Source organism: Aspergillus affinis, assembly GCF_023601865.1.
Source record: "Aspergillus affinis strain CMG 70 chromosome Unknown NODE_178_length_54897_cov_85_078439, whole genome shotgun sequence".
NCBI lineage: Eukaryota > Fungi > Ascomycota > Eurotiomycetes > Eurotiales > Aspergillaceae > Aspergillus > Aspergillus affinis.
In genome coordinates, this window is record NW_026515959.1 from 29170 (window position 1) to 54290 (window position 25121).

At 52.0% G+C, this 25121-nt stretch overlaps 11 protein-coding genes across 11 annotated transcripts; 7 read left to right on the forward strand and 4 right to left on the reverse strand.

Annotated features, from left to right (window-relative positions):
- Positions 1-214: 214 nt before the first annotated feature.
- On the forward strand, positions 215-1317 carry KD926_003256 (zinc-dependent alcohol dehydrogenase family protein; the record flags this gene model as incomplete). Its single annotated transcript, XM_053094724.1, has 3 exons — positions 215-310; positions 391-724; positions 791-1317. 3 exons carry the CDS (start codon positions 215-217, stop codon positions 1315-1317), a joined length of 957 nt encoding a protein of 318 aa, XP_052950535.1.
- Positions 1318-2238: 921 nt separating this feature from the next.
- KD926_003257 (putative C6 transcription factor) lies at positions 2239-4090 on the forward strand (the record flags this gene model as incomplete). The annotated part of the gene is made up of 3 exons (XM_053094725.1): positions 2239-3081; positions 3251-3438; positions 3487-4090. 3 exons carry the CDS (start codon positions 2239-2241, stop codon positions 4088-4090), a joined length of 1635 nt encoding a protein of 544 aa, XP_052950536.1.
- A 371-nt stretch (positions 4091-4461) lies between these two features.
- KD926_003258 (NADP-dependent oxidoreductase) lies at positions 4462-5499 on the reverse strand (the record flags this gene model as incomplete). Its single annotated transcript, XM_053094726.1, has 1 exon — positions 4462-5499. The coding sequence occupies one exon, from the start codon at positions 5497-5499 to the stop codon at positions 4462-4464; it is 1038 nt and encodes a 345-aa protein (XP_052950537.1).
- Positions 5500-6185: 686 nt separating this feature from the next.
- Positions 6186-6667, reverse strand: KD926_003259 (cupin domain-containing protein; the record flags this gene model as incomplete). Its single annotated transcript, XM_053094727.1, has 2 exons — positions 6186-6579; positions 6642-6667. 2 exons carry the CDS (start codon positions 6665-6667, stop codon positions 6186-6188), a joined length of 420 nt encoding a protein of 139 aa, XP_052950538.1.
- Positions 6668-7385: 718 nt separating this feature from the next.
- On the forward strand, positions 7386-11250 carry KD926_003260 (uncharacterized protein; the record flags this gene model as incomplete). Its single annotated transcript, XM_053094728.1, has 6 exons — positions 7386-7406; positions 7800-8063; positions 8310-8484; positions 8859-8918; positions 9577-9770; positions 9829-11250. The coding sequence occupies 6 exons, from the start codon at positions 7386-7388 to the stop codon at positions 11248-11250; spliced, it is 2136 nt and encodes a 711-aa protein (XP_052950539.1).
- A 1222-nt stretch (positions 11251-12472) lies between these two features.
- On the forward strand, positions 12473-14239 carry KD926_003261 (terpene synthase family protein; the record flags this gene model as incomplete). Its single annotated transcript, XM_053094729.1, has 9 exons — positions 12473-12693; positions 12752-12878; positions 12946-12964; positions 13076-13319; positions 13385-13552; positions 13611-13700; positions 13785-13818; positions 13880-14097; positions 14164-14239. 9 exons carry the CDS (start codon positions 12473-12475, stop codon positions 14237-14239), a joined length of 1197 nt encoding a protein of 398 aa, XP_052950540.1.
- A 269-nt stretch (positions 14240-14508) lies between these two features.
- KD926_003262 (short-chain dehydrogenase) lies at positions 14509-15546 on the reverse strand (the record flags this gene model as incomplete). The annotated part of the gene is made up of 1 exon (XM_053094730.1): positions 14509-15546. The coding sequence occupies one exon, from the start codon at positions 15544-15546 to the stop codon at positions 14509-14511; it is 1038 nt and encodes a 345-aa protein (XP_052950541.1).
- A 395-nt stretch (positions 15547-15941) lies between these two features.
- KD926_003263 (cytochrome P450) lies at positions 15942-17937 on the forward strand (the record flags this gene model as incomplete). Its single annotated transcript, XM_053094731.1, has 8 exons — positions 15942-15983; positions 16040-16132; positions 16189-16258; positions 16313-16711; positions 16783-16951; positions 17225-17489; positions 17554-17714; positions 17778-17937. The coding sequence occupies 8 exons, from the start codon at positions 15942-15944 to the stop codon at positions 17935-17937; spliced, it is 1359 nt and encodes a 452-aa protein (XP_052950542.1).
- Positions 17938-18202: 265 nt separating this feature from the next.
- Positions 18203-20348, forward strand: KD926_003264 (cytochrome P450; the record flags this gene model as incomplete). Its single annotated transcript, XM_053094732.1, has 8 exons — positions 18203-18473; positions 18543-18603; positions 18678-18942; positions 19021-19227; positions 19298-19621; positions 19721-19831; positions 19961-20115; positions 20186-20348. The coding sequence occupies 8 exons, from the start codon at positions 18203-18205 to the stop codon at positions 20346-20348; spliced, it is 1557 nt and encodes a 518-aa protein (XP_052950543.1).
- A 700-nt stretch (positions 20349-21048) lies between these two features.
- On the reverse strand, positions 21049-22593 carry KD926_003265 (uncharacterized protein; the record flags this gene model as incomplete). The annotated part of the gene is made up of 1 exon (XM_053094733.1): positions 21049-22593. One exon carries the CDS (start codon positions 22591-22593, stop codon positions 21049-21051), a length of 1545 nt encoding a protein of 514 aa, XP_052950544.1.
- Positions 22594-22904: 311 nt separating this feature from the next.
- KD926_003266 (cytochrome P450) lies at positions 22905-24790 on the forward strand (the record flags this gene model as incomplete). The annotated part of the gene is made up of 8 exons (XM_053094735.1): positions 22905-23175; positions 23231-23294; positions 23362-23691; positions 23769-23834; positions 23896-23971; positions 24040-24395; positions 24464-24545; positions 24626-24790. 8 exons carry the CDS (start codon positions 22905-22907, stop codon positions 24788-24790), a joined length of 1410 nt encoding a protein of 469 aa, XP_052950545.1.
- Between the last annotated feature and the right edge of the window lie 331 nt (positions 24791-25121).

A 25121-nucleotide genomic window follows, 5' to 3' on the forward strand; every position in this document is an offset into this window, starting at 1 on the left:
CCTAACTTAGGAATAGGCTTCATTTGAAACCAATGCCATCGTGAATTGATGTCATGAATTACTCAAGCCAAAAAGGTTTACCAGAATTTTTATATTTCTTTGCTCAAGTATATAAATCCTGCCATGAAAGGGTTCTTCCGTTTCATCAATCCACTTCACACACACTCAATTCTGTTCTCACTGAATCGGTTACCTTTGCTCCAACTCAATCACCATGTCTCAAACTGTCATTCGCATTGATGGCCCGCAAAACTCGGTCCGCAACTTGACGGCTTTCAAGGATGAGGTTCCCGAGCCTAGCAAACATGAAGTCTGGTCAAAGTCCACTCGGTGTCGGTAAACTACCGCAACATTGGCGTCGCTAACTCGGCCTTCCCATTCCCTGTCAAGGATAATGTTGTCCCTTGTTCTGATGCCGCCGGTGTGGTCGTCTTCGTCGGCGAAGGTGTCAAGACCCTGTCTAAGGGCGACCGCGTTATCAGTACTTTCGACCCTACCAACCTCTATGGCCAGCAGATGAACTGGCTCAATGGTCACGGAGGTCTGGTTGACGGGGCTCTGCGTGAATACTTTACTATTCCTGCTGCCGCCGCCGTTAAGCTGCCTGAATCCTCGCCCCAGAGCTTCTCCGAATGGTCTACCCTGGTTTGCACCGGAGTGACCGCGTGGAATGCACTTTACGCCATAACCCCCCTTAAGCCCAGTCAGATAGGTCTCGCTCTTGGTAAGAACCTCTTCCTTTTCCGTATCCAGATATAGATCCCCCGCTTATATCACATTCACTATTTAGGAACCGGTGGTGTGCCTATTATTGGTCTTCTCCTCGCCAAGGCAGCGGGTTGCACCACGATCATCACCTCTTCCAGTGACGAGAAGCTTGAAGCCGTAAAGTCCAAGTTTGGTTTCGACTTCGGCGTCAACTACAAGACCCACCCTGAGTTGTCTAAGGAAGTCCTGCGCCTCACGAACGGCGAGGGTGTCGACTACGTTTTGGAGAACGGTGGATCCGGCACTATCGCCGAGAGCATCAACTCCGTCAAGATGGGCGGCAATGTCTCGGTTATCGGCTTCCTTTCCCAGGCTAAGGAGATGCCTGATGTTGCTGGTCTTGCTCTGGCCAAGGGCGCTGTCGTTCGTGGTGTGGTTGTTGGCTCCACGCAACTTCTCCACGAGGTTGTAAGGTTTGTTACTCGCAAGGGACTCCGTCTTCCCGTGGAGAAGGAACTCGGCTTCTCTGCCGACGAGGCTTCCAAGGCTTATGAATATCTTCTGTCGGGCACGCATGTTGGAAAGGTGTGCATCAAGGTTTCGGAGTAAGGGCTCTCTCTTCTTCACTCCGAGTCTATCGTGTCTAGCGAGATGGGAAACGAGGAAGACAATCATTGTCTCGTAGAATTTGCCACTCATAGTATTATGCTGTACGAATAATATCTTTGCCGAGATTGGCTCACGTACGAATAGTATAAGACATTTGTGTGTAGCGACCACGTTCGAATCCGATTCCCGAGCGAGGTAACTCGGTAGCCGCTGAGCGTGTCTCCAAATAGCCTATGCGTTTAGACTTTAAACTGGGCCCTTCCACGGACCTGGAGCCCTTCAGCTGCAGATACCCGGACCCGCTTTTGCGAAAGTCGCGAATCTGGCCTCTCTGTCACCTTCATTCGGGATAGGACCGGGTCATGGATCCATGGGAACAAATTTCGGGATGCATCAGGAGTTCAGAGCCAGGGGTGCACGTTATTGACTTTCAATTGGATTTTTGTTATCCCAAACTCTCTTTGTCATAACTATGACTCTCGCTCAAACTGTCGGATTATCGACTTCTTATAAGTTATAGAAAGCATCGAGGTTCAATCCTAGAAAACCGCGCATTTGCCCTGGATTAATGTCCGTTTTCACTCTTGAAACGGACTCAAGGGTAAGGCAAGAAGGAGCAGAATATATTTTCTTCTTATTTCAGAGAGCGAACGAAAGAAAATTCTTGAATACGAGGCTGGTCAATCCAGCACCAGAGGGCGGTGTAGGATGACGTATGTTGTAGTACAGTTTATTTATGTGGTGATAGAATAGAACACGTGAATGCCAGCACCTGACAACCTCGCTATCTCGGATCGACCGCAACTTTAATCCGCCCTATCCCCAAGTACCCCTCGAAATTTCATGGATTCAACATCCGCATCGAAGAATGGTCGAGCTACGCGCTTGTCTCTGGCTTGTTCGCCCTGCCGCTCGCGCCACATGAAATGCGACGGGAAGCGACCTCATTGTGATCGCTGCTCCGAGGCAGGCAAACAGTGCAGCTATGCCCAATCCCGACGCGGTGGGCTTAACCGCGCAGCTCTAGCTGAGCGTCGCAAACGACTAGCAGCAGCAGCAGGGACCTGTCCGACTAATGGTCTGGGTTCGCAGGGACATACACCTCCCTCCTCGCACCTTCAAATGGATTCTCACCATGAGCCTGCGGTGCTCGATTTCAATACCGAAGCCGACATCAATGGCACCTTTCTGCGATCCGCGGGCACAACTCATCTAGACAACATCGGAAATGACCCACTAATTGACTCCTACTACAAGAACTTCCACATATGTCACCCCTTCATCGTACCACAAAAACATCTAAAAAGGTTATATGAAGACCCGAGCAGACAACAAAGCTTCGCACCTCTGATCGCCACTCTTCGCTTCCTTGGGAATATCTACAAGGCGCGAGAATGGTCAATACCGCTAAAGGAGTGCCTCGAAGCATCCGTTTCCCAGGCCCCTGCATCAGATCCAATCATTGTTCAATGCCGACTCTTGTACTCCATTGCCTTATTCTGGCACGATCTCAAGGAGGACTCTCAATTACAGATGGACATGGCGACCAAGCTCGCCGTTGATATGCAAATGTTCCGCCATGAATTTGCCGTTGCGCAAGGAGCTGACGATCTTGTGATGAGGGAATCTTGGAGACGAACATGGTGGATGCTGTACATCGCGGACGCATACTACGCCGGAACCTTAGGGACGACGAACCTTCGGGTAGTGGACATTGACGCAACGACAGAATTACCGTGTGATGAGTCGGACTACGAGTCTGGAGTAAGTATCAACATCTGCTTTGTGACAGCCTGATGAATGAATGAATAGAGGGTTCATTGGATTATAGACAATACCATCCCCCAGAACCCCGCAGGAATTTAATTGCCGCGAATTTGGACCTCGGGATATGCACTTTTCATCGTTCGCATATCTTATAGGCGCTGTACAGTGCGCTGCGACGGCCATGTCCACAACCCCAAATATTGCTGCCGAAGAAGAATCGACACATATCATCCAAGCTGTCGACTGCAGCCTTGACGGATGGCGACTTTTACTACCACCAGATCGCAAACAAATCATGGACGCGACCGGTGAAGTCGACGAGCTCATGTTCCAGGCCCATCTGATAATTCACGTGTAAGTTTCTCCTTTTCTATCACATGAAGCGTCGCGCTCACTCAATAGATCAACCATCGGACTCCACCGTCCATTGTCGGCCCTCAAATTCAACGCCGTCGAGAATATCTCCAGCTGCGGTCGTGAGCCGGCCCTTGATACATCGACCCCGGATCAGGTTAACGTACATACCGTTCGAGTCCTACGAGCCATAGAGGCCCAGATCCGCCTTTTAGCCTTACCAGTTCGGCAATTTCACCACACGCCCTTCACTACCTGCATGGTGAGCGAAGGGACGCTGGCGCTACTTTCCGCCTGCAGTACCATGCTCAAGGGAAGGGATCTACGCATTGCCAGAGATCAGATTCGGATGACGCTCGGATGTCTTAGGGTGCTAGGGGACGTGTGGCCGAGGATAGCGAGGAACGTGCAGGAGATACAGACTATTGCTCAATGTGTGCTGGGGCTTGGAAGTGTGGCTGACAGCAGCAGGGCGTCTACAGTGAACGATAATACATCTTCGGGGACAGCAAGGGCAAGTTCTGGTTCGAACACCGGTGATGCCCAGAGCAACGACCTTGATCTGATTGCATCCTTGGGAGCCATCGACGATCTATGTGGTTGGTATAATTTTGCAACACCGGATGGTCTTTCGTTGGAGGTGGAACAATAGATTACGATTCCCCCACAGCATCGGTCATGGTGATGATCGCTTTTCAGAATCATTCTCTTAGCGAAGCCAAACAACCGCCAACACTGGTCATTCAATGATATTCACGGACGATCACTTTCTCACCCTATATATCATCTCGCTGAGCCGGATCTGTCATCATTTAGTGAATGGTGGAGATAGGGATCTTACGCAAGAGAACAAACCCTAGGAGACGTCGCTATCGGTAATTGGGATCAAACCAGCAAGAAGTGGCCCCATTCCTCATTAAACGTATATTCTAGTCAATTTCTTTACTAGCCAGAGGTGGAGGTCATTTGAAAGTAAGATTTCGCCACGGATCAAACCGACTCGATGACAGAGCTTCGTCACCATCAGACCGAAAGAATGAACTTTCCACGTCCGACATAGCGCCCATTCGCAAGATCGTACGCCTCCCGCACCTTTGCTAGAGGGTAGGTATCCACTAGAAAAGACCGAATGGCTCCGATGTCCACCAGCTCCGCGAGATAGGCCAACCCTTCAGTGCTGCCCTTCACGATGAAAAACAAAGCACGCACACCAGTCTTACATAGACCGCGCTTCTCATGCTCGCTCACAAAATTGTAGCTTGCTGAGTCCACCGAAACTAGCACCCCGGTGTCCGTCACATAGGACCAGCACTTCTCCAATACCTCGCCGCCAACCACATCAATGATGATATCGAATGCACCTTGGTATTGCTCCAGCATGCCATACTCAACCGTCTCATCGGCCCCCAGTGTCCGGAGAAACTCTCCATTCCGAGCATTCGAACTCGTAGCGGCAACGACCTCCACGCCAGCCACTGCCGCAGCAAGTTGAACGAGATACGCGCCCACCGCACCCGCTGCCCCGGTGATCAGCACGCGCTGTTGCTTCTGCTCCGGTTCCTGCCCACGTGCTCCCAACCGGGCCTTGACATCCTGCACCGCGGGACGCGAAAGCCCAGCGTGGTCGAACAACGCCTCGTAGGCAGTTTGAGCACTGAGAGGCACCGCCGCAGCCTGGACGAAGCTCAACGTGGTTGGTTTCAAAGTGACCTCGCTCTCTTTCATGATGGTGTACTCTGCCCAGGTCGCGCCGCGGTCTGCATCTGCCATGCCGAAGATCTCGTCGCCTGGTTTGAATTTGCTATCGGGCGAAAAGACTTGCGTGACGATCCCCGAGACATCGTTTCCGGGTATGGCGTATTCGTGGGCGAAGGTCTCGGGCCAGGCTAACATGTCGCGCACGATGCTCGTGGCTTTGACGCGGACGAGAAGCTCCTCGGGCTGAGATGGCTTTGGGATGGGGATATCAGAGTCTAGATGGAGAGCAGTGGATGGAGCGGGATTTGAGGGTGAATAAGGAGTGGCTTTTGGGGGAGCAGGATGGACGCGAACGGCTTGCATGGTGTGTGGTGTTATTGGTTGTGTTCTTGAAGTTCTAGTGTGTGATGAGAAAGAGATGGTATGTGAGTGACGGGAGGCGACTGGCATATTAAATATTGCCGCGATTTGCTATGCTGAATATTTTACATTGAATTCGTGAAGTTCGGGGGAGAATTCAGATAGAGAATTCAGATAGGAAGAAAGAAGAAGAGGAAGCAGCAGCATGGCGTGTCCGGCTCTGCGATAGGCTATCCGCTATCAACAGGCCGGTTGATCACGAAGCACTGCCGCCCCAAAGGCATTAACCGCGGAACGCTTGAAGTCTATGACGACCGGGAAGTCTCGATCGCCCACTAAACTATCTGCTAAATTCATGAGTATGTTTGATTCTCAACTGCACAAAGAGAGTTCGGAAACGAAAGCATGATATGCACAGCCGGGTTAAGCGACTCTGGAGCTGCTCTTAGAAGACACTACTATACTACTACTATAGTCTCCCGAATGCCGGGCGTTTAAACTACAAACGCCCCTATTGATTCCTCACTGAATTGATTGATAGAAGGCGACAAGTTTACAGGTACCCTCGATTCAAGACGACGATTTTATTAAGCTGAGAGAGAAACCGTAGTAAAAACATACACCCACCACACGCCCAACCAACAGTTCATTCATTCACATCAAAGTCTCCCAGACTCAGCGAGTTCAAATCAAGCCTTCATCTTCTGAGCCATAATCTCCTTATACTCCTCATCATACTGCACCAAGACCTCCGGCCCCTCCCTCTCCAGCGTCTCAGTATCGAGAACGAAAGTAACAAAGAACGCCGCCGGCTCTGTCTTGCTCGCGTTCGCACTGATCCGATGATGACATCCGGGCGCTTCATACCAGGACTGGCCCTGCTCGATCACTCGCATCGGGTCGTTGTTCATCTTGTTCAACACGGAACCTGTGGTCACGTAGGCTGAGACTGAGGCGCCTCCGTGACGATGAGGCGGCGTGGCTCCGTCGGGCGGATATTCAACGAGGAGACCCACGATCGTCTTTCCTGGGCAGTTTACTAGTTTGTACTGGTAGACGAGGGTGGTCGTGGCAAGGGGACGGCTGGTTAAGACTTAGTGGCGTTGTGCTTTACATTGTCAAGGAAAGGGGAGTGATGTACATACCTCGGATCGTAGGTTGGTTCTTCCATGGTGATAGATGGGAGTATTCTGGAGGTGAATTGTTATGAAGATTTGTATGTGCAAGTGAAAATCGTCAAGAATGCGAGTGAAAGGGCCCTTTATAAGTTGTCGAGGGTGCAGTGTAACTAGAGATGGTCGTGCATCGCACCGATGACGATCAGTTGGATCGGGAATCTAAACGGATAGGCTATCCGTAGGTATTCCTTCACAGGCCGATCGTGCATTCTCCTCCAGGCCAGAATTTGTTGAGACCTCGACAAAGAATAAGTCCCGCTCTCAACAGGTTCTCCTCGTATTCCACGAGCCCACTCTAGCGATCGAATTTGGATTCAAATGCGAAGGGCCGTATCGTGGCATTCCCTCTCACGATCTGTTGATGTTGGACATGGAATACTATGTATGCAGGAAGACCCACTTCGCGTGGACTTCCTATAGAAAGAAATGCTACTGACTCTGAGTCACGCATCAAGACTAACTTTAAGTAAGTAATGTATTTATTATTTATATATCTAGCACAGGCGGAACCGCATTCCGAAATTTCCTTTCCCCATCCTGGGTCTCCTTGTCCCAGAACCAACGCTATACGGAGTATGTTCGACGACAACACCGATTCTGCTCTGACCTCAAGCAAATCGACAGATACCTCACGCACATTCAACTGCCTAACAATCGTCGGCATAGACACAATCTCAAACTAAATCTTTCGTTCATCTCAACGCTTCAATCATGCCACCTCTCAGCGATCCCGTATGAAAATCTCGCTCTTCACTATGCCACAACGCCTTTTTTTTGTATTTCTTTAGACGTTGCGAAAATCTGGAAGTAAGTGGTCGTCAGCCTTCTTCTGGATGGTCAGGCTGGTGAGTTTTCTCGGAGACCCATTCAACGTCGACTGAGCGACTAATGAGAACCATGTTACAGGGAGCATTGTGTGAATATCGTGACCCCTTCTAATCAGCAGCGGTACTTGGTCGATGTCGGCTATGGTGGAAATGGACTGACAACTTCCCTGCCTCTCATCAACTCAGGCATGATTTTTCGAAACTTCGGCATCCAAGAACTACGGTTATCCCATAACCCACAAAACCAAAAACAAACAACAGATCACCATGCACAGCAGAGGTCATTATGGCTATATAGTTTCGAAACGCCTCCGATCAGCCATGGACCCCAGCCTACGCATTCACGGAGATGGAATTCACGCTTCGGTATTTCGAGGTCATGAATTTCTTTACGAGCCGCAGGTCGGACTGTCCCTTGACCTCTAGGCTGCTTGTGGTCAAGTTTCTACGCACGGATGATGATGGCATCTATGGAAAGCTCATCTTGGATCATGATCGCGTGAAGAAGAATGTGGGCGGGAAGTCGATTCTTGTTCAGACCTGCACAACTGAAAAGGAGAGGGTAAGTGCCCTGGAAGATCACTTTGGGTTAAGGATATCTGAAGAAGAGTCGGTGGTCGGTGGGTATTAAAAGGAGGATATCGCCGTTGAATTGACATTGATCAAGGACGGGCTTCAAGTTGGGGTGCTATCCGTTTAGAGAGATAGATCGCCCTATCTATCTACCATACAATCAATCAATCCCAACCACACACGATTATGTCTCTCTAGAGGGCAAACGAGCAAAAAAAGGCAGCTAACAAAAAAGCAAAATAGACACAACAGCAGGGATTCGCTGGTGGTCACCCACCCAACTACTAACCTGCCGGCGTGTGGCTTAAACACAGCCAGAAGGCGGGCGGCTGCCGCCCGGCCCCCGGGTGAGCTAGCGGATGAGGCCGCTTTACCGTCGCGTGACCAAGGTGAGCTGGGGGGTGAGAAGGGTGGGTGCGGAATAGACAGGGTGAGCCACTCACCCCCTTGGGCGACTCGCCCAACCCATAACCCAGATGTGGGCCTTAATTTCCACTATCTTGTTATGTTTGATCAATATTGGCTATGTGGTGCATCCCTTCAAATACCGGCGCGCTTGGCAGGACGATGTAGCCACTAAATCTGCGTGAAAATGTCGCTGCCCAGGACTGGGCTATCAATGCGACTAGGCTGCGGCAGGATCCAATGGAGCGGATGTGCCGCAGTCTATACAAACCTAATATACAAAATAACATTCGAAACCTCGTTGACTGAAATATTTTATGGTGACAGTTGTTCGTTCAACCCGCGTCCAGGTTTTAAACGGATACTAACTAAGCCAAAGGCTGCTTCGTCAACGGAGTTGTGATTGGGGATCGATTTGACCGGTTCGAGGCACCGCGAGGTCTTCCCATGGCCAAAAATAATTACTGGATTCTATACGCTAGGCAGTGCATCGCGAAGGAAAATCAATAGTTCCAGATACTATAATAGTTGTTATAAGTTTTCATAGGCCAGTGCCAGCTATACTAGTTAGGTGACACTATTACACATGAACTGTCTGCATTGGATAAGCCCTAAGCCCGCACCAGCGCCAATCTGGCAGTAAGACCTGGATACATAGGCTGGGCCAATCATACTTCCGTACCCATGAGGCGTTGATCATCGGGCTAATCAATTCAAGTTTCCTGGTAAAAGACCCTTATGAAGCTGGAATCACGTCTCATATTCTCCTCATCCGAGGAATTACCAATTTTCTGTATCCCCAACTTTCAAAGAGATGCCAGGTGTTATCAATGCCGAAGGTGAGTATAACTAAGAAGTATAAGCCACGCTATAAACGACAAAATCAGCAGGGCAAGAGATCCCTGCATCTCTCCACCGTACTAATATCAGCGGTGTCAATCTGGGCATTTGTTCATGCGGGGCTAAGATTGCATCGTATCTTTACAATAGGCGCCCTCTCCCCCCCTCAAAGGCATTTCCATAGCGATGGGGCTTTTTGTTGCTCCAAGACCTGCGTATATCTCTAAATTAACTCGGTCCACTTCCTCCCCTTCCAGACAAAGAGGATAAACTCTGCCCCAGACTCTTCCAGGAGTACTATCTACTACCCAACCCGAACATGTTTGCAACCCTGCGTTTCGGCAAAACACAAGAACCGGTCTATGTCGAGAGTCGACCATATCACTCGGGGCAACCTTATCAGTTTTCCGGTCATCAGCGGTCCGCCTGTAATGCGTGTCGGGAGAAAAAGGTATACAAAAGAGGTTCTCATTCCGGCCTGATGAACTCATGGCTAATTCGGGCGACAGCTGAAATGTACGGGGCATAAGGAGGGCTGCGACCGCTGCCGATCTAAACAGATCGCCTGCACATATCTGCCCTTCAAACAGGACCGACCAAAACCGCGAGGATCACGGCCAGCTTCTGTTATCCACAGCAGTCCTCCCCCGGCCATGACTCCCCGATCGGAGGCAGATGATCGTACCAGAAAGCGCAAGGAAGTTGACACCGCAAAGGTATCACTAGCAATAGATAACGGCTTGCCGGGGACTCCACCGCAATCCGATCTCGCGGGCCTTACCGATATCCAGAACAAAATGTCAGCGTACAGGGAAGAACGGTCTTCCTTGAGCCCGCAGGAAGACCGATTCCCCTTTCTCCGATCGGACTGTCTCCCATCCTTCGGGTCCCCCGAGGATGAAAGGGACAATCCGCTCACGCTCGAGGATTCGTTGCCTACTCAGCAGGTGGCGACACCAAGTAGGTTTATGATGCTGGACATGGTGAACTTTGATTCCGTTCTGAGTGGTATGCCCCTTGGCTCTGGCGCGGTGGACTGTCTTGATCCACTTGCACCGTCCAAGCCAGAGGCTCACAGCATCGCGGCCCTCTCGTTTGACGACGAGAACGATGTTTCCTCAGGAGTTTCAGGGTGTCCAACCCCTTTGGTGGCCCAAGTGGTAGACCGGTCCCTCGATCCATTGTGCGCGGATGCCCCCGCCGTTCCGCAGGACATCCTGCCGAATTCGGCAGCCCACTCACCCCGGGGGGTCTGGGACACTTTCGCGCCAGCGAATCCAACGCCCCCGATGCCCTGTGCATGTACGCAGAATGTGCTTGAGCTGCATAATGAGGTAGAGAAGACAAGATGGGCGGGAACAAGCTCCATGTCGCTGGGGGACAGTCTGGTGTTCCAGAGAGTCCTCCTCCGCAAGGGTTCCAAGATCCTGGCCTGCGAGAACTGCACCCGTTCCTCGGCGATCGCCATGCTGCTGATCACGATCTGCGATCATCTGCTACATCTGTCCCGAGGCATGTCGACGCGACTATGGAACTGGTTCATGCATCGGCCACCGTCGCATCCACGGCGGGGCACCGGCTTCCCGAATGTGGAAGTCGGCATGGACCGCGGCCATAGCCGGAAAGGAAAACTCAACACCTGCCAGACAATCTCCATTGGTACGTACAGTGTAGAGGACCGTATTGAGCAAGTATTGCTCATTTCGAAGGCGATCGAGTATCAAGTCCGGATGCTCTTCACCTTCTTGACTCGCCTCAGAAAAAACGCAACGTGTGCGAACTGGAACGAGCATCTCACCCGGATTCAGGCCTTGAGTGCTCGGACACAAGATCAGATCGTCCACCTGCGAGACTCGTCTGCGAGCGTGGTCAATGATATTTCGGATATTTCCCACTCAACCTGCTTGAGGAACAGTTCAATGGCTTATTAAATCTACTGCCTGTATTGTCCGCCTTGCGAAAGTACTCAAGTTAGGTACTTTGACACTTCTATAGAGTCATAGAATATAACGTAATCGGATACCGAACCGCCAGCGCGCCTCCCGTCACCATCTCTCAGAGACCACCATATCAAAAATCAAGCTTTTTTGGCTCTATGAAACGTAGTATCTTGTTGATTCTGATCATTTAATGATCTCGATAAACATCCTAGGCGATTATGACCAATAACGCCGCAATTGCAACTTTTTGAGGTATATTTATTTTAATTAAAAGCTTCAACTATAAGAGCATGTTATTTATCCCAAGATAAGGCGGCTATTACAACAAGAACAAGTTGTAGAGTTTTCAACTTATGTGACAGCCTGCTACCTACGTCACCTGTGTGTGTGTCTTGTTTGCTTTGTTTATCTTGTTTGCCTTCCTCCCCCGAATGGGGGGTTATCAGGATCGGTGTCTGTCACATCTTCCTCTCTTCTCCTTCCTTCCCTCATGTTTGTTATTCTTGTTAAAAGGCACTAAATAGATTGAATGAATAATGAGATTCGATCAGTTTGATTGGCCCTGACACTTGCTGATTTTGTGGTGTACGCGTTATTTTGGTGAGGAACGCGGCAGCCGCTGGCGGTTCGGTGCCCGATTACGCTAGATAACTTCAGATTCACTTGTCTCTTATACAAGATCAACCTGGCGTGTGATGTCAAATATTGATATCATCATAGGTATCTTTATAACAACTCATATTCAAAGTACATTCATCACTTGCTCTACAGTGTATTGACCGGGTAATGAGTGGAGAAGTATCATAGTATGAGCTATCAGCAAGCAGGTTATAAAAGTAAGCAGGTTATAAAAGTAAGCAGGTTGGAAACCGAGTCCGTGAATGATAAGCCCTGAAATCACACGAGGCAATAAAGCGGAGTCTGTTCCGGGCCTTCTGGGCGGCCTCGGAGGGTTTCCCTGATGGGTAACCCCATCGAATCTCCCAATGAGGAGGCATTCGTCCGATTGGTCGGACGTGAGGTATTTTACAGTATACTCCTTAATCTGAACATGAAGTGATATTCTCGGGTAACCATACATAACTTCATCCTTCGTGTAATACCAGAGTTGCAGCCCGCAGCTTATCATCATTCATCTTTGAGACCCAGAACTCGATTGTCTCTGCCATTTGAAGTGATATACAAGATTACAAATCTGCCCTGGTGTCGGATCATGGATGTTATCGCTGCATCGGGCACCATCTCCTCAGACTTCGACTCGAGTCCTGTTGCTGGGTCGCCGGCGACGAGCTTAATGTCTGAGACATCTAGTCTCAATGTGTCGCCACACTACATCCATGTGCCGGATATGTTCTCCTCTATAATGGCCGTCAAGCCCGTTGTAAATCCCCATTATCACGAGGTGAAGTTCAAGGCCGATGCTTGGATAGCCAGGTATGCATCAGAGGCGACACCCCTCGCCGGAGCAATTTAACACAGTTCATCCCCTTAGAACCATCTCCGCCAGCCAGCAATGGGCGGCCCGCAACTCCAAAGTAGATCTGGCGTACCTGGCCTCCATCTGGGCCCCCTACTGCGACGAGGAGGCGCTTCGAATGATGGTTGATTGGAACCACTGGGTTAGTTGTGAATCTACCACGCCGCCATCCTGCCTTCGTCTGCTAACCGACGCGGGGCACCTGTCAGGTTTTCCTCTTTGATGACCGTGCGTACAAGGGAGAAATTAATTTCCTAATCTCCCCCTTTCCCCCCAAGCTCGTGAAGAAGAAGTCCGATAAAGGCTGACAAATGTTTTCTTGCTCCGGTGTCTGTCTAGAATTCGACGAGGGTCATCTCAGCACCAATCTAGCGGCTGCCGATGAGGAGATCAAACAGACGCTGGCGCTCATGGAGGATGACGCCCCTGTCGTGCGCTCGGAGGAGAACCCCATCCGACACGTATTTCAGACGTGTTGGTACCGGTTGAAGAAGGTAAGGGAGATAAACCCCTCCCTTTCCCCTGCACGTTCGACCAGCACTAACATTTCGCCTGCGTGGGGGATTTTAGAGATCATCACCTGGTAAAAACAAACTACAGATCCCGGGTCTTTCCCCAACAAGTTCGGTGGTGTGCTGACAACGCAAGCTTAGATCTGCGGGATCGGTGGAAAGAGAGACATCAGCACTTTTTTGACGGTCTCCTTGCCCAAGTTCGGGTCCAGCAGGAGAGCCGCATGTTCTCGCGAGAGGTGCAGGAGTATATGAGCATGCGACGAAGAACGATCGGAGCCTTCCCAGCCATTGCACTAACAGAGTGAGCAGTTCTAATTTGGTGTTTCTTGAGGCCTAGTTACTGATTTGCGTGGTCCCAGATTCGCTCTGGGTATTGATCTTTCGAGGAGCATTATCGATCACCCCTGCCTTCAGGAATGCATGACTGTCTCAGCGGACCTGGTGCTTCTGTTAGCGAACCCTTCCCCCCCCCCCCTTTTTTTTTTCTCCAGGATGACAAAAGTCCATAACATCATACTGACACAAACCCCTAGGGTGAATGATATTCTGTCATACAAGAAGGACCTGGTGAGTTTTATCTTACCGTACCAACACGAGATGTAGTTGGAGAGCTGGCTGATTTGTGCAGAAACTGGGTGTCGACCACAACCTGATCACCTTGCTCCAAAAAAAGGATCTCTCAATGCAGGAAGCGGTCGACAAGATCAGTGAGATGCTCAACAACTGCTACAGGCGCTGGTACAGTGCCTTAGCGAATATGCCCATCTGGGGGGAGGATGTCGATCGGCAAGTCCTCAAATTTGTGGATGCGTGTCGCAATGTGGCGCTGGGGAATCTGTATTGGAGGTAAGAGCCCAGCCATTAATGATTTGAACAACGATTCTTGCCGACTTTTTCTGATTCCTTGCACAGCTTCAAAACCGGCCGTTATTTGGGCCCGGAGGGCGAGTCTGTCCGAGAGACTCGCATGATAAATATGTCCTTCTAGAACAAAACTTATGTCGATAGATTTTGACATCGCAATAAATTCTATCCTAGTCTTGATTGTTGTCAGATCATAGTTTGATGGATCACCTATCTTAACCCCAAGTACCGTGCCAGCGAGCGATTCCTTCAGTCAAGGGTCTGTTTGAGCTTTGGAAAAGATGGGACTGCTCCTACAGAGACAGGTCTTATGCATTGAAGTGTTATTGACACAGAATACCCGCTAGATTTCTCCAGACTGGCCCCTCAAACCCGAGCCAAAAATCTAGAGATCTATTCTACCTTGGCCCACTCCTTACTCAGCTCCCACAGCTTTTCCTCTTTCTCCTGATCGAACGCATAAGCGGCATAGCCATATTCGATCGCATCCCCATCCGAGGGGCAGGGGTGGACCGTCACCGACGCGCCTTCTAGATATAATGCTCCCTGGCCCTCCAACTCACTCGACACGGCGCCGTACACGCTCGTGGCACAGGCCTGCTGCAAGCTGGTCATGTATTTCAGGCACTTCTCGTCTGATAAAACAGCCTCCATCTCTGTGGCCGAGTACTTCTGCAGATTGGGACTGACGAAGGCACCCGGATGCACGCTGTACCCGTGGAGACCCTGGGATCCGTAGAGCCGCTCGATCTGATTCGTCATGTAGATGTTGGCTGTCTTGCTGGATCCGTAGGCCAACCAGCCATTGTAGTTGCCGTCGAAGTTGATGTTCTCCAGCTGCACGGGCCCGTACCGGTGGGCGGCGGAGCTGACACTGACCACGCGGGAGTGGAAAGCCGGCGTGGAGCTGGCAAGGAGAAGGTCTTTCAGGAGCCAGAACAGCAGGAAGTGGGACAGATGGTTAGTGCCGAACTGCAGCTCGAAGCCATCCGCTGTCCTGCTCTCTGGGGGATTCATGACCGCGGCGTTGTTGATGATCACATTCAGCCGGCGCTGTGGGCTCTGGCGGCGGAATTCGTCCGCGCAGGCCCGTACACTGGCCAGCTCGGTTTGGTCCATGTACAGCAGATGCACCCGGCCGGTGCTCAGCAGCTCGGCGCCAAGTGCCTCCTGCGCCTTCTGCAGATTGCGCGCGGTGCCAAACACCGTCGCGCCGGACGCGGCGATCGCATGCACCGTCTCGACCCCGATGCCCGACGAGACACCCGTGACCAACACCACTTTGTCGGCCCAGGCGTCGATGAGGCCTTCATCCTGGATAATCTCGGCGGCGGTAACACGGGAATCGCCGGGGCCCTGCAGGGCCTCCCAGCAATTGCGGTCGGCGTAACGGCCTGACAGCTGGAAGGGGACTCGGGAAACTAGGGACATGGTTGTTGATAGGTGATGGGAGTGGGCAATTGAGACGATGGATTGGGCTTATGTTGGATGATGAGAGGAATTGTCTCGTGGAACGGATGACCGGAGTTTCAGTGAGTGGACAGTGAACACAAGTTGCGAAAAGGAAGGAAGGATGGATGGAGGAAGGGAAGGCGAATGATGGAAGAATCCATTGCGTATTTAGTGTACAGACTCAGTCAGGCAGCCAGGCTAATGTCCCTCTCGGAGTAGTACGGATTAAGCAATTGCCGAGCTGCGGATCGGTTCTGCTCCACTGTCTTTGCCCTAAAACAACATCAAGCCTCGAGCTATATTATTTAGTTTAGTCCTATTCACCTTTGCGCCTTGGAGTTCCACCTAAAGGTCTAGTCATTCACAGCAAAGAGATGATGGGATTGGGGACTACTCCCGCCATTCTAGCGGGGTTGGTAAGGTTTATTCCCGCACTGCCAGTCAAATCTCGACTGAGGCTGATCACGTCCAGGTGGTATGTTATTGTCTCTCCACTTGGATCTACAACCTTTACTTTCACCCGCTTGCCCAATTCCCTGGCCCTTTGCTCGGACGCGCCTCTCTGGTATGACCTTGTCTCTCTTCCCAATTACCGCGCAGTCGCATTGATAGTTTGGGTAGTGGTGGCGCTTCATTCATACCTCAACCGGCAAGGTCCACCTTGCGATTGAGGACTTGCACAAACGCTATGGTATTCAGAACATAATCATCATCCGCTTTCCTGGTGCATAGCTAATCACCTCAGGCCCGATTGTGCGTCTCTCGCCCAACGAACTGTCCTTTGGATCGGTTGAGTCCTGGAAGGTGATCTACGGACATCCCACCTCCCAAAGGCCCATGCCCGAGAAGGCGGCTTTCTACGATGTCTTCAGTGCCGGCTTTGCGCGAAATGATCTTGGGAGCGAGCGCGATTATCACAAACATGCCGCCATGCGCCGGATGCTCGCTCCGGCCTTCTCCCAACGCGCTCTCCTCGAGCAAGAAGACATTATCGGTGGTATTATCGACAGGTTTGTGCGGATCGTGGGGGAGAAGGCACCCCCCGGGTCCAAGGGAATCAATATGACCAAATGGTACGAGATGAGCTCATTCGACATCTTAGGGGAGATGGCCTTTGGCGAATCCTTCCATAGCCTTGAAGCCGGTAGGTTCTCTCTTTTTCTACGAACACCCCCAGACGCTGACGCTAACTGCGCCGCCCTCTGTCATGGAAAGGAAAACCACATTTTTGGGGGGATCTGATCGTCTCGCATCTCTACTTCATCACTTTGATTGACAACCTGCGACGAATCAGCACCATTGCCACTCTGGCTCGATATCTGCTCCCCTCGTCCGTTCTAGTGCAGAACCAAAACTCCCGTTACGCAAGAGACCAGGTTGAAAGGTAAGCCCCCTCGCTAATGTCGACTTTGCAGGGAAGAACGTGGTGGAACTAATCTGCGAGCGGTTTTTTGGGGGAGGGCGTAGGTGTCTGCGGGCAAAGGTGTCACGAAAGGATTTTGTGAGTCTATTGGTTGATGAAGTTCACAAGGGGGAAGTTGAGAAAGAGGAGATGGCAGCTCATGTTTCCACATTCGCGTAAGATATTTCCAACTCCCCGCATTGCGACTTTGGTGGCATATGAGCTCACGGGGCGGGGGGGGATCTCTCCACACAGAATCGCTGGGGGTGAGACCGTGTCAACCTTCCTGGCCGCCACCACGTGTTTTCTCTTGCAACACCCAGACAAATTCCAGCGCCTCGTCACGGAGATCCGGGGAGCTTTCCGATCATACGACGAGATCAAAGCTCAAGCGGCCCAACAACTACCCTACTTACAGGCAGTAATCAACGAAGGGCTTAGACTCTGCCCGCCCGGGTCGCAAGGATCCCCACGTGTCTCCCCGGGGTTCAAACTCCATGGCCAATATATTCCTCCAGGCGTAGGTCTTCTCTACATACAAATACTCTTCGTTTCTCATATTTCTTCTAAACATATTTCTACAGGCCGAAATTTACACTAGTCCGTGGACAACGGCGCACAACTCCCGTTACTTCAAGGATCCTAACAGCTTTGTTCCGGAACGCTGGATCGATCGGTCTTCGACTGATGTTAAAGAGGCGAGTCAGCCTTTCTTACTGGGACCCAGGAGCTGTATCGGAAGAAAGTGAGCATCCCTTCCTTTGTATATAACGCGTCGGAATCTCTCTACAGCTCTGACATCAAGCAGTTTTGCCTATATGGAGATGAACCTGCTCATGGCTAAACTCTTCTGGACGTATGACTTGGAATTGGTTAATAGAGACATCGACTGGCTGGGAGAAGGGAAAGTCCATGTTCTCTGGTGGAAGCCTGAGCTACTCATACGCTTCCACCGGCGACCTACTTGATTATGTGAGATTAAAGAGAGGGGGTGGGACAATTCCTGGCTCATTTCGGGGTGACTGCTTTCAGTTGCCGAGGTGTAGAATTACCGGATCGGGAAATGCTCCGATGGGTCGGATCCGTCAATAAGCCCTAGAACGATGAAGTGACATCTCTTTGTATACCCTTTTATAGCAGGTTCTCACACTATATCAGCGGAAAAACATTCTCGTGCTTGCCAGAGTTTACATCTTCAAACGCTAATCATCCCAAGCTGCTACACAATTTGCCATGGGTCTCGTCGCAGAAAGCCTGGCGGCGATCTCCCAAGCCATTTCGCCATTTCTGCAGAAAGTCATATCTGGCCAGGCTCTTCTGGGGCTTATACTGGCATTCATATTTTATTCTGGTGTTCTCATCGCATATCGCCTTTGTTTCCATCCACTTCGAAAAATACCTGGGCCCTTCTTGGCACGTGCGACCAGCTGGTATGAGTTTTATGAAGATGTGATTCTTGGGGGTCACTACGTGAAGACCTATCCCGTTCTTCATGCTAAATATGGTCAGTCTGGACTGGTATTGTTTTTCTCAAGTTGAATACCGCATCTCACCTTGTGGAACCTGTATGTAGGGCCTGTGGTTCGCGTCAGTCCCGACCGGGTTCATGTGGGCGACCCGGAGTTTTTCCACGAGTGAGGGCGCGCAACCGATTCTTTCCAAACACTCCCCCCAACCTCTCCAGAACTAATAGAGAGTGAAATAATAGGATCTACTCCTCTGGTTCCCATTACCTTAAGGACCCCAACTTCTTTCAAACCTCGGGCGGGATCAGCGAGGCTCTTCCCGCCCTGGTCGATCCTGTCTATCACCGCCAGCGCCGGAAGATGATAAACAACTTGTTCTCAGCCAAGTCTATCGATGAGCTGGGCCCCATTGTCCTCAATATCATTCGTCGCGCGCTGGCCCGGGCCAAGTCTGCTCATCAGAACCAAATTCCTCTCGACATCCAGCGCCTGTACACTGGAGTGACGGTGAATTTTCTAGTCTTCTCCACCTCTTGTCGTGGTTTCATGCTTAGATTGCTCCTGTTTCCTGACGACCCTAAATAGGTTGACACCATCATGCGAGTTCTATGCGACGAGCAGCTGTATATGATCGAGGCGGAAGAAGAAGAGCCCCCCTTCTTTGCCGTCCTGCGCACCTTTTCGGCCAACTTCTTCCTGATGAAGCATTTCCCCATGCTCGCCGCCCTCTCCGCCAGCATGCCGAGCTGGCTGTCCAACTGGCTCTTACCCGGGGATGCGCAGTTTCGCAAGGTAAGGGGCATGAAGTTTATTTACCGCCAAGATAACGAGAGGCTGATGCAGTTTGGGAACCCCCGAGCAGAAAGTCACCCAGTGGATCGAGGAGCGAGAGAACAAACACAAAAAAGGCGTCCGGACGGCGGAGGACGGTCGCAAGACGATCTTGGACCTGCTCCTGCAGCCGGACGGCGGGGAACATCCCTTGAGTAAAGCGAGCGTGGTGGACGAGACCTACTCCTTCTGCTTTGCGGGCACCCACACCACCAGTCTGACCATCAGCATGGCCACCTACTATCTCCTGCGAGACCCCCAAAAGCTGCAGAAGCTTCTCGACGAGCTCAAAGATGTCAAGAGAACCTTCGATGGATTGATCGAGCATCGGGATGCGTGCAAACTTCCGTACCTGGTGCGTCTCCAACTCGCTCGGCCGCCGCCCCCCCAACCCCCATTTCCTACCCAGGCGACTTTGTGAGCTGACTGACACGAGCTTGCGCGACACATACAGACCGCAGTCATAAAGGAGTCTCTCCGACTCTCCTCCCCCGTCCCGGGCGTATTGCCCCGTGTCGTTCCCGCTGGAGGCAAGACCTGGGCCGGACACCATTTACCTGCCGGTGTAAGTCCATCCCCTCATAAGTCATAACCCTCCTGTCCTTTTTTTAGCATGCAACCTTTTGCAAAGAGAAAGAAAATCCACAGAAAGTGCCCCATCTGACACACACTATTTTTCTCTGGGCATCACCAGACCTCAGTTTCCGTAGCCATCCGCACCGTCCACGACAACCCGGACATATTCCCGGACCCCGCGCGCTTCATCCCGGAGCGATGGCTCGAAAAGGACGACTTGGACCATTGGCTGATGGTTTTCGGAAAGGGATCCCGATCCTGTATTGGTCTCACGTAAGAAAAAGCCCACCGTCTCTGTTCAATGCTGTCCGCAAACAACCCTCCTGACTGTGTTTTGCCTTAGGGTGGCATGGATGGAACTGTATCTCTGCCTGGCCAACTTCTTCAGCACGCTGAAGATGACGCTCTACGAGACGGATGACACGTCGACTCAGTGGGATGATTGTGGAAATGCCATGATCCATCGCCATGTTAAAGTCATGGTCGATGACGTTCTGGAAAGTTGAAAGCTTGGAGTTGCAGAAGGTTGAACATCAATTAACGTGTGAGGTAAAGGCCAGATATTAAGGATTATCGGTGTAGTTAGAAGAGAAAAGCTAGGGTCTTATGCTTATACTGTATTGAGCTTCGGAGAATAATATAAAGGTTTAAGGCTCCTGATCTATTGTTTCAAACTAGAACAGACCCTCTCGATAGCTAATCTTTGGCTACTATTCTCTAGAGAGAGAGTACAAGCGACTCGAACAGCCGGATAGATGGTAGGGGAGAGACACGGTCGCGGAGCTAAGTAGCACTGAAGCACTGAGGGCGAGAATGGCACTGGGATCTGATTGAGGGAACCGGGCCAGCCGGTTGGTAAAGATGTTCTCCGCGATGAAGACCATGATGACGCCACTCAGCGTCTCGCAGAAGATGACCGTCGAGGTGGCGGTGTCGGGATGACTATACCGATGAATCGAGACTTGACCGATATAGTAATTGGGGATGGAAACCATGGAAATAACTTCAGTGTGTGATAGTGGGGGGGCTTAAGCCAACCTGCACGGCGGTTGCTTGTCCCCAAACCTCTTCTAGATTGGAACTACCGCTAGATTTCCTCCCTTTTCTACCCTTTTAGTTAATCGGATAACCCCCCATATGTTAAGTGCCCCCCGGCCTGCCTAGGTTTTCTCGCCCTACCTCTCCAGTTGGCCCAACAAATCAAATCTAGGTGCTTGCTCCCGGCTGACGTGAACCAAAAACTCTCTGAATCAGGGTCCATGTTTCGTCCCGCAGGTATCCATGAATCCAATAGTTCCCGGCGTTGTCCTGTCCATAAATCACTAATGTATCGCGCGGGTGATCGGTGGTGCCCATGGTGGTCCCTGCATACGCGACACAGGCCCCGGACTCGTCCTCCGGACCGCTGCTGTGCCGAGCCGCTGATGGGCCGAAGTGTGCGGCATCTCGAAAGTTGGCCTTGGACCAATTCGTGCAGGCAATGATGGTGGCATCGGCCCTCCCGAACAAGGGCATCAGCCCGGTCTTCGCGATGGTCGCGCGCACGACCCGCAGGAGCCGGCGCGCCTGCCCATCCGTGGCCTGCTCCCAGATGGTCTGCCGGATGCGACAGGCGAGGTGGCCCACGGAGACGATGGACGAGTCTTCTCCGTGGGGAGCGGGCCCGATCACCGTGGTGACGGGAAGAATTAGGTTCTGCAGAAAGACGCCCCCGGACCGCGGGGAGAGCCCCGCGACGCGACGGCGCAGGTCGAACACGTTGCAGATGATCGCCGGCCGTTGCCGCTGGGCCCGGGCGCAGAGAATCATCTGGGCGCCCCAGGCGGCGATCAGATCGCCGTCGCTGAGGAACGTGGGAGCACTCTTCTCCTCCTTCCCAGGCTGGTGGCTGCATTCCGACTGGGCGATCTGCCGCAGCTCCGCGACGAACGCGACCGGCAGGTAGATGGTGCGGACCTGGATGTTCCGTTCTGTGAGACGATCCCACCCGACCCGCAAGATCAGTCGGACCAGGGCCAGGCCCCGGAGCCGCCAGTGCTCCAGGACGTAGGGGCACTGAGCCTGCTCGTCGTCGCCGGAGCCCACCGATGCCAGGATATCCGCCTTGGCCCCGAGCAGCGGCGGGACCTCATCGGGACGTTCCCGGAGCATCGCCGACCAGGCTCGCAGGAAGCCCGCCGTGCCCATCGCGTCGGTGACGGCGTGGGGAAACGTGATGGAAACCAGGGTGGTATCCGCAAAGGAGACGATGCGCAGCGACAAAAGCGGCTCGTCGCTCCGCAAGTAGTGGCTGATATGATTGGGGAGATCCGGCGGCACGCTGAAGGCCCGAAACTGATGCCAGCCTTCCTGAATCGACGGGGTCGAGCCGGTGGGCTGAGGCAGGCGGCATCCTAACGGGTGTTCATGGACGGGGACGTCATAGGAGACGTGCGAGAAACGGATCGGAGGGTGATCCTTGACATTGGCATAGACGTGAATGACGAGCTGTCCGTCAATCTGGCGGCGTAAGCGGCCGCTCATTTTTCGCCAATCCCCAGACTGCAGCAACCGGACCAAAGCATCTTGAAGCTTGGTTGGTTCCAGGATATAATTGTATCGAAAAGTGTAGGTGATGATAGAATCTCGAATGATTCCAGCTTGATCTATAAAGTGGACCGGAAAAGCTTCATACGGGTCGAGATCATTTCGGCGCGAAGTCTGCTTTGCACTGCCGAGCCAATAGCGCACCGCTTCAAGGATTTGATTCATCGTAGGGTTGTCCGGTAACAACTGCCGGACCCCGATTTTCCGTAAATAAAGAGAGGGTGAGGTGATTCAATCCGTGCCAGTATGTGAAGATGGATGGTTTGCCCGAATTGGTTACTGTGCCGAAGTCGGAGATGTTCCCGATGGGGAAATCTCCAGGGTTCCATTCCACAGCGTCAAGTTTTCCGAGATCAAATTAAGCAATTGTTTTGGTGGATGTGGAGTTCTCCCATTGTAGGTAAGACAGCAATTGTAGTCGACAGGGCGAAGTTCCGATCGCACATCCCATGCTTCCTCCTCTGTCAACGTCAATCATGTCGACCGAGGTACTCCCAGCATGGCTTCAGAACAGGACCATTCCCCAGCTTGGGGCAACGGTCAATTACACCGGCCTCGCCGTCTATCTCGTGGGTTCTTTCTTCATCTATGGCACTGCTGTGGTGGTTTACCGCCTTTATCTCTCCCCAATTGCACATTTTCCGGGACCGCGACTGGCGGCTGCCACCGAATGGTATGAGTTTTACTACCAACTCGTCAAGGACGGACAATGGGGTCGAAAGATTATGGACATACATGACGAATACGGTGAGCATGCAGAGTGAATCCCCACCGGATCGTAGGGCTGACGATCAGTGGCAAGGCCCCATTGTGCGGATTAGTCCCTGGGAGCTATCCATTCGTGACTCTGGCTTTTACCACCAGCTGTATGTGGCAGGCTCCACACGGCGGACGGACATGTGGGCTCGAGGCAGAGAAGGAAATGGGTTTCAGGGTTAGCTTCATCTCCTTCATTGTGACTATCTTCGTTGACTTGAGAACTCTCCTGAAAGACTCCCATCATCTCACCGTCCCGCATGAGCTGCACCGACACAGGCGAAGGCACCTTGAGTCCTTCTTTTCGCGGAAGAGCATCACAGACTTTGAAAGTACAATCATATGGAAAGTGCGCGTTCTTGACCAGCGACTGCAATCCCTCGCGGCGACGAAGACGGTCGTTCATGTTGACCATGCCTTCATGGCGCTGACGGGAGACATTATCGCGCATGTGACCTGTGGCACTACGCCAAGGTTACTCGAGGACAAGGATTTCTCGCCGGCTTGGTATGTGGGCTTGAGGATCCTTTCCCCAAAAAAAAAGTGTCGACATGGCTGCTGATGACCTTACCTGCTGCGGCTAGGCACGAGCTCATGCACAAGACGGTGCTGGTAGCCCCTTTGTTTCGATGCTTTAGTTGGTTAAATCGGTACGTCCGACCAATCCGAATGAATTTGTCCTAATTGCGTCTGATCATTCATACCCTCTAGTCTGATGCAGATGATGCCATCTGCCTTCGTGGAACGGGTCTATCCGAAGGGTATCTCCAGTACGATGGTGGGCAAGGTATGCAACGATGGATAACTGCCTCCTCGTGTTCCACAACCGCATAAATTAAAAAAAGAGTGGCATAGATGGGCCGAGACTATATCGAAAAGATCCGCAGCCAGATGGAGAGCGACACTGTTGGCGTCACTTCGACTGCACCCCATTCAGTCTTCCACCATCTTCTCAGCAGTGAGATTGCCCCATCCGAGAAGTCCACTGCCCGCCTGCAGGCCGAGTCGATGGTGATTCTCATCGCGGGGACGTTCACCAGCGCGCATACCCTCTCCATGATCGTGTACCACGTGCTCAGCGATCCGCGCATAGAAAAGCGTCTCCGGGAAGAGCTATGCGAGGTGATGGCGTGCTATCCAGCCCAGTCGCCGCGATGGGCGGATTTGGAAAGAGTGGCGTATCTTCAAGGCTGCATCAAGGAGGCACTTCGGTCAGTAGTAGCCACTACTATCCCCCTCCGCCTATCTGTCACTCGGGGGACTAACCATGAATCTCCAGACTCTATGGCTTGGTAGGCAATCTAGCTCGTTGCTCCCCCGAAGTTGCCCTCCAATACAAGCAGTGGACCATACCCAAGCACGTACGTTAGTCCCACACGCCCCAGGGAAAAGGTCATCGCGGCTCCAGGAGGGCCTCTCACACGCTAAAATAATTCTCCAGACTCCCGTCGGGATGTCTATCTACCAGATGCACACCGACCCCGCGGTGTGGGCGGATCCACTCGAGTTTCGCCCGGAGCGATGGCTAGGATCGTACGATTCACGCATGGACCGGAACTATGTCCCTTTCACTAAGGGATCCCGAGCCTGTCTGGGAAGCAAGTAAAGCCCCACCCCCCTGATCATCCTGTTGCTTTACGTGGATTTTCAGTCGAGCTGTACTGATACTTTCCTCTCTTCTCCCTTCTCGTTCGCGTGTGCAGCCTCGCGTTGGCGGAACTCTATCTGACCACGGCGATTCTATTCCGACCGAACGGACCCCGACTCTCGCTGTTTGACACCGTTTCATCCGATGTGCGCTGGGTTCGAAACTTTGTCATTGGATTTCCTCGAGCCGGAAGTCGAGGCGTGCGGGTGCAGGTCCAGTAGAGGAGGGATTTTTGCGAGGTGATGGATGGGGTCGAAGGGCAGAATCCAAGTGGCGAGCGAAGAAGATG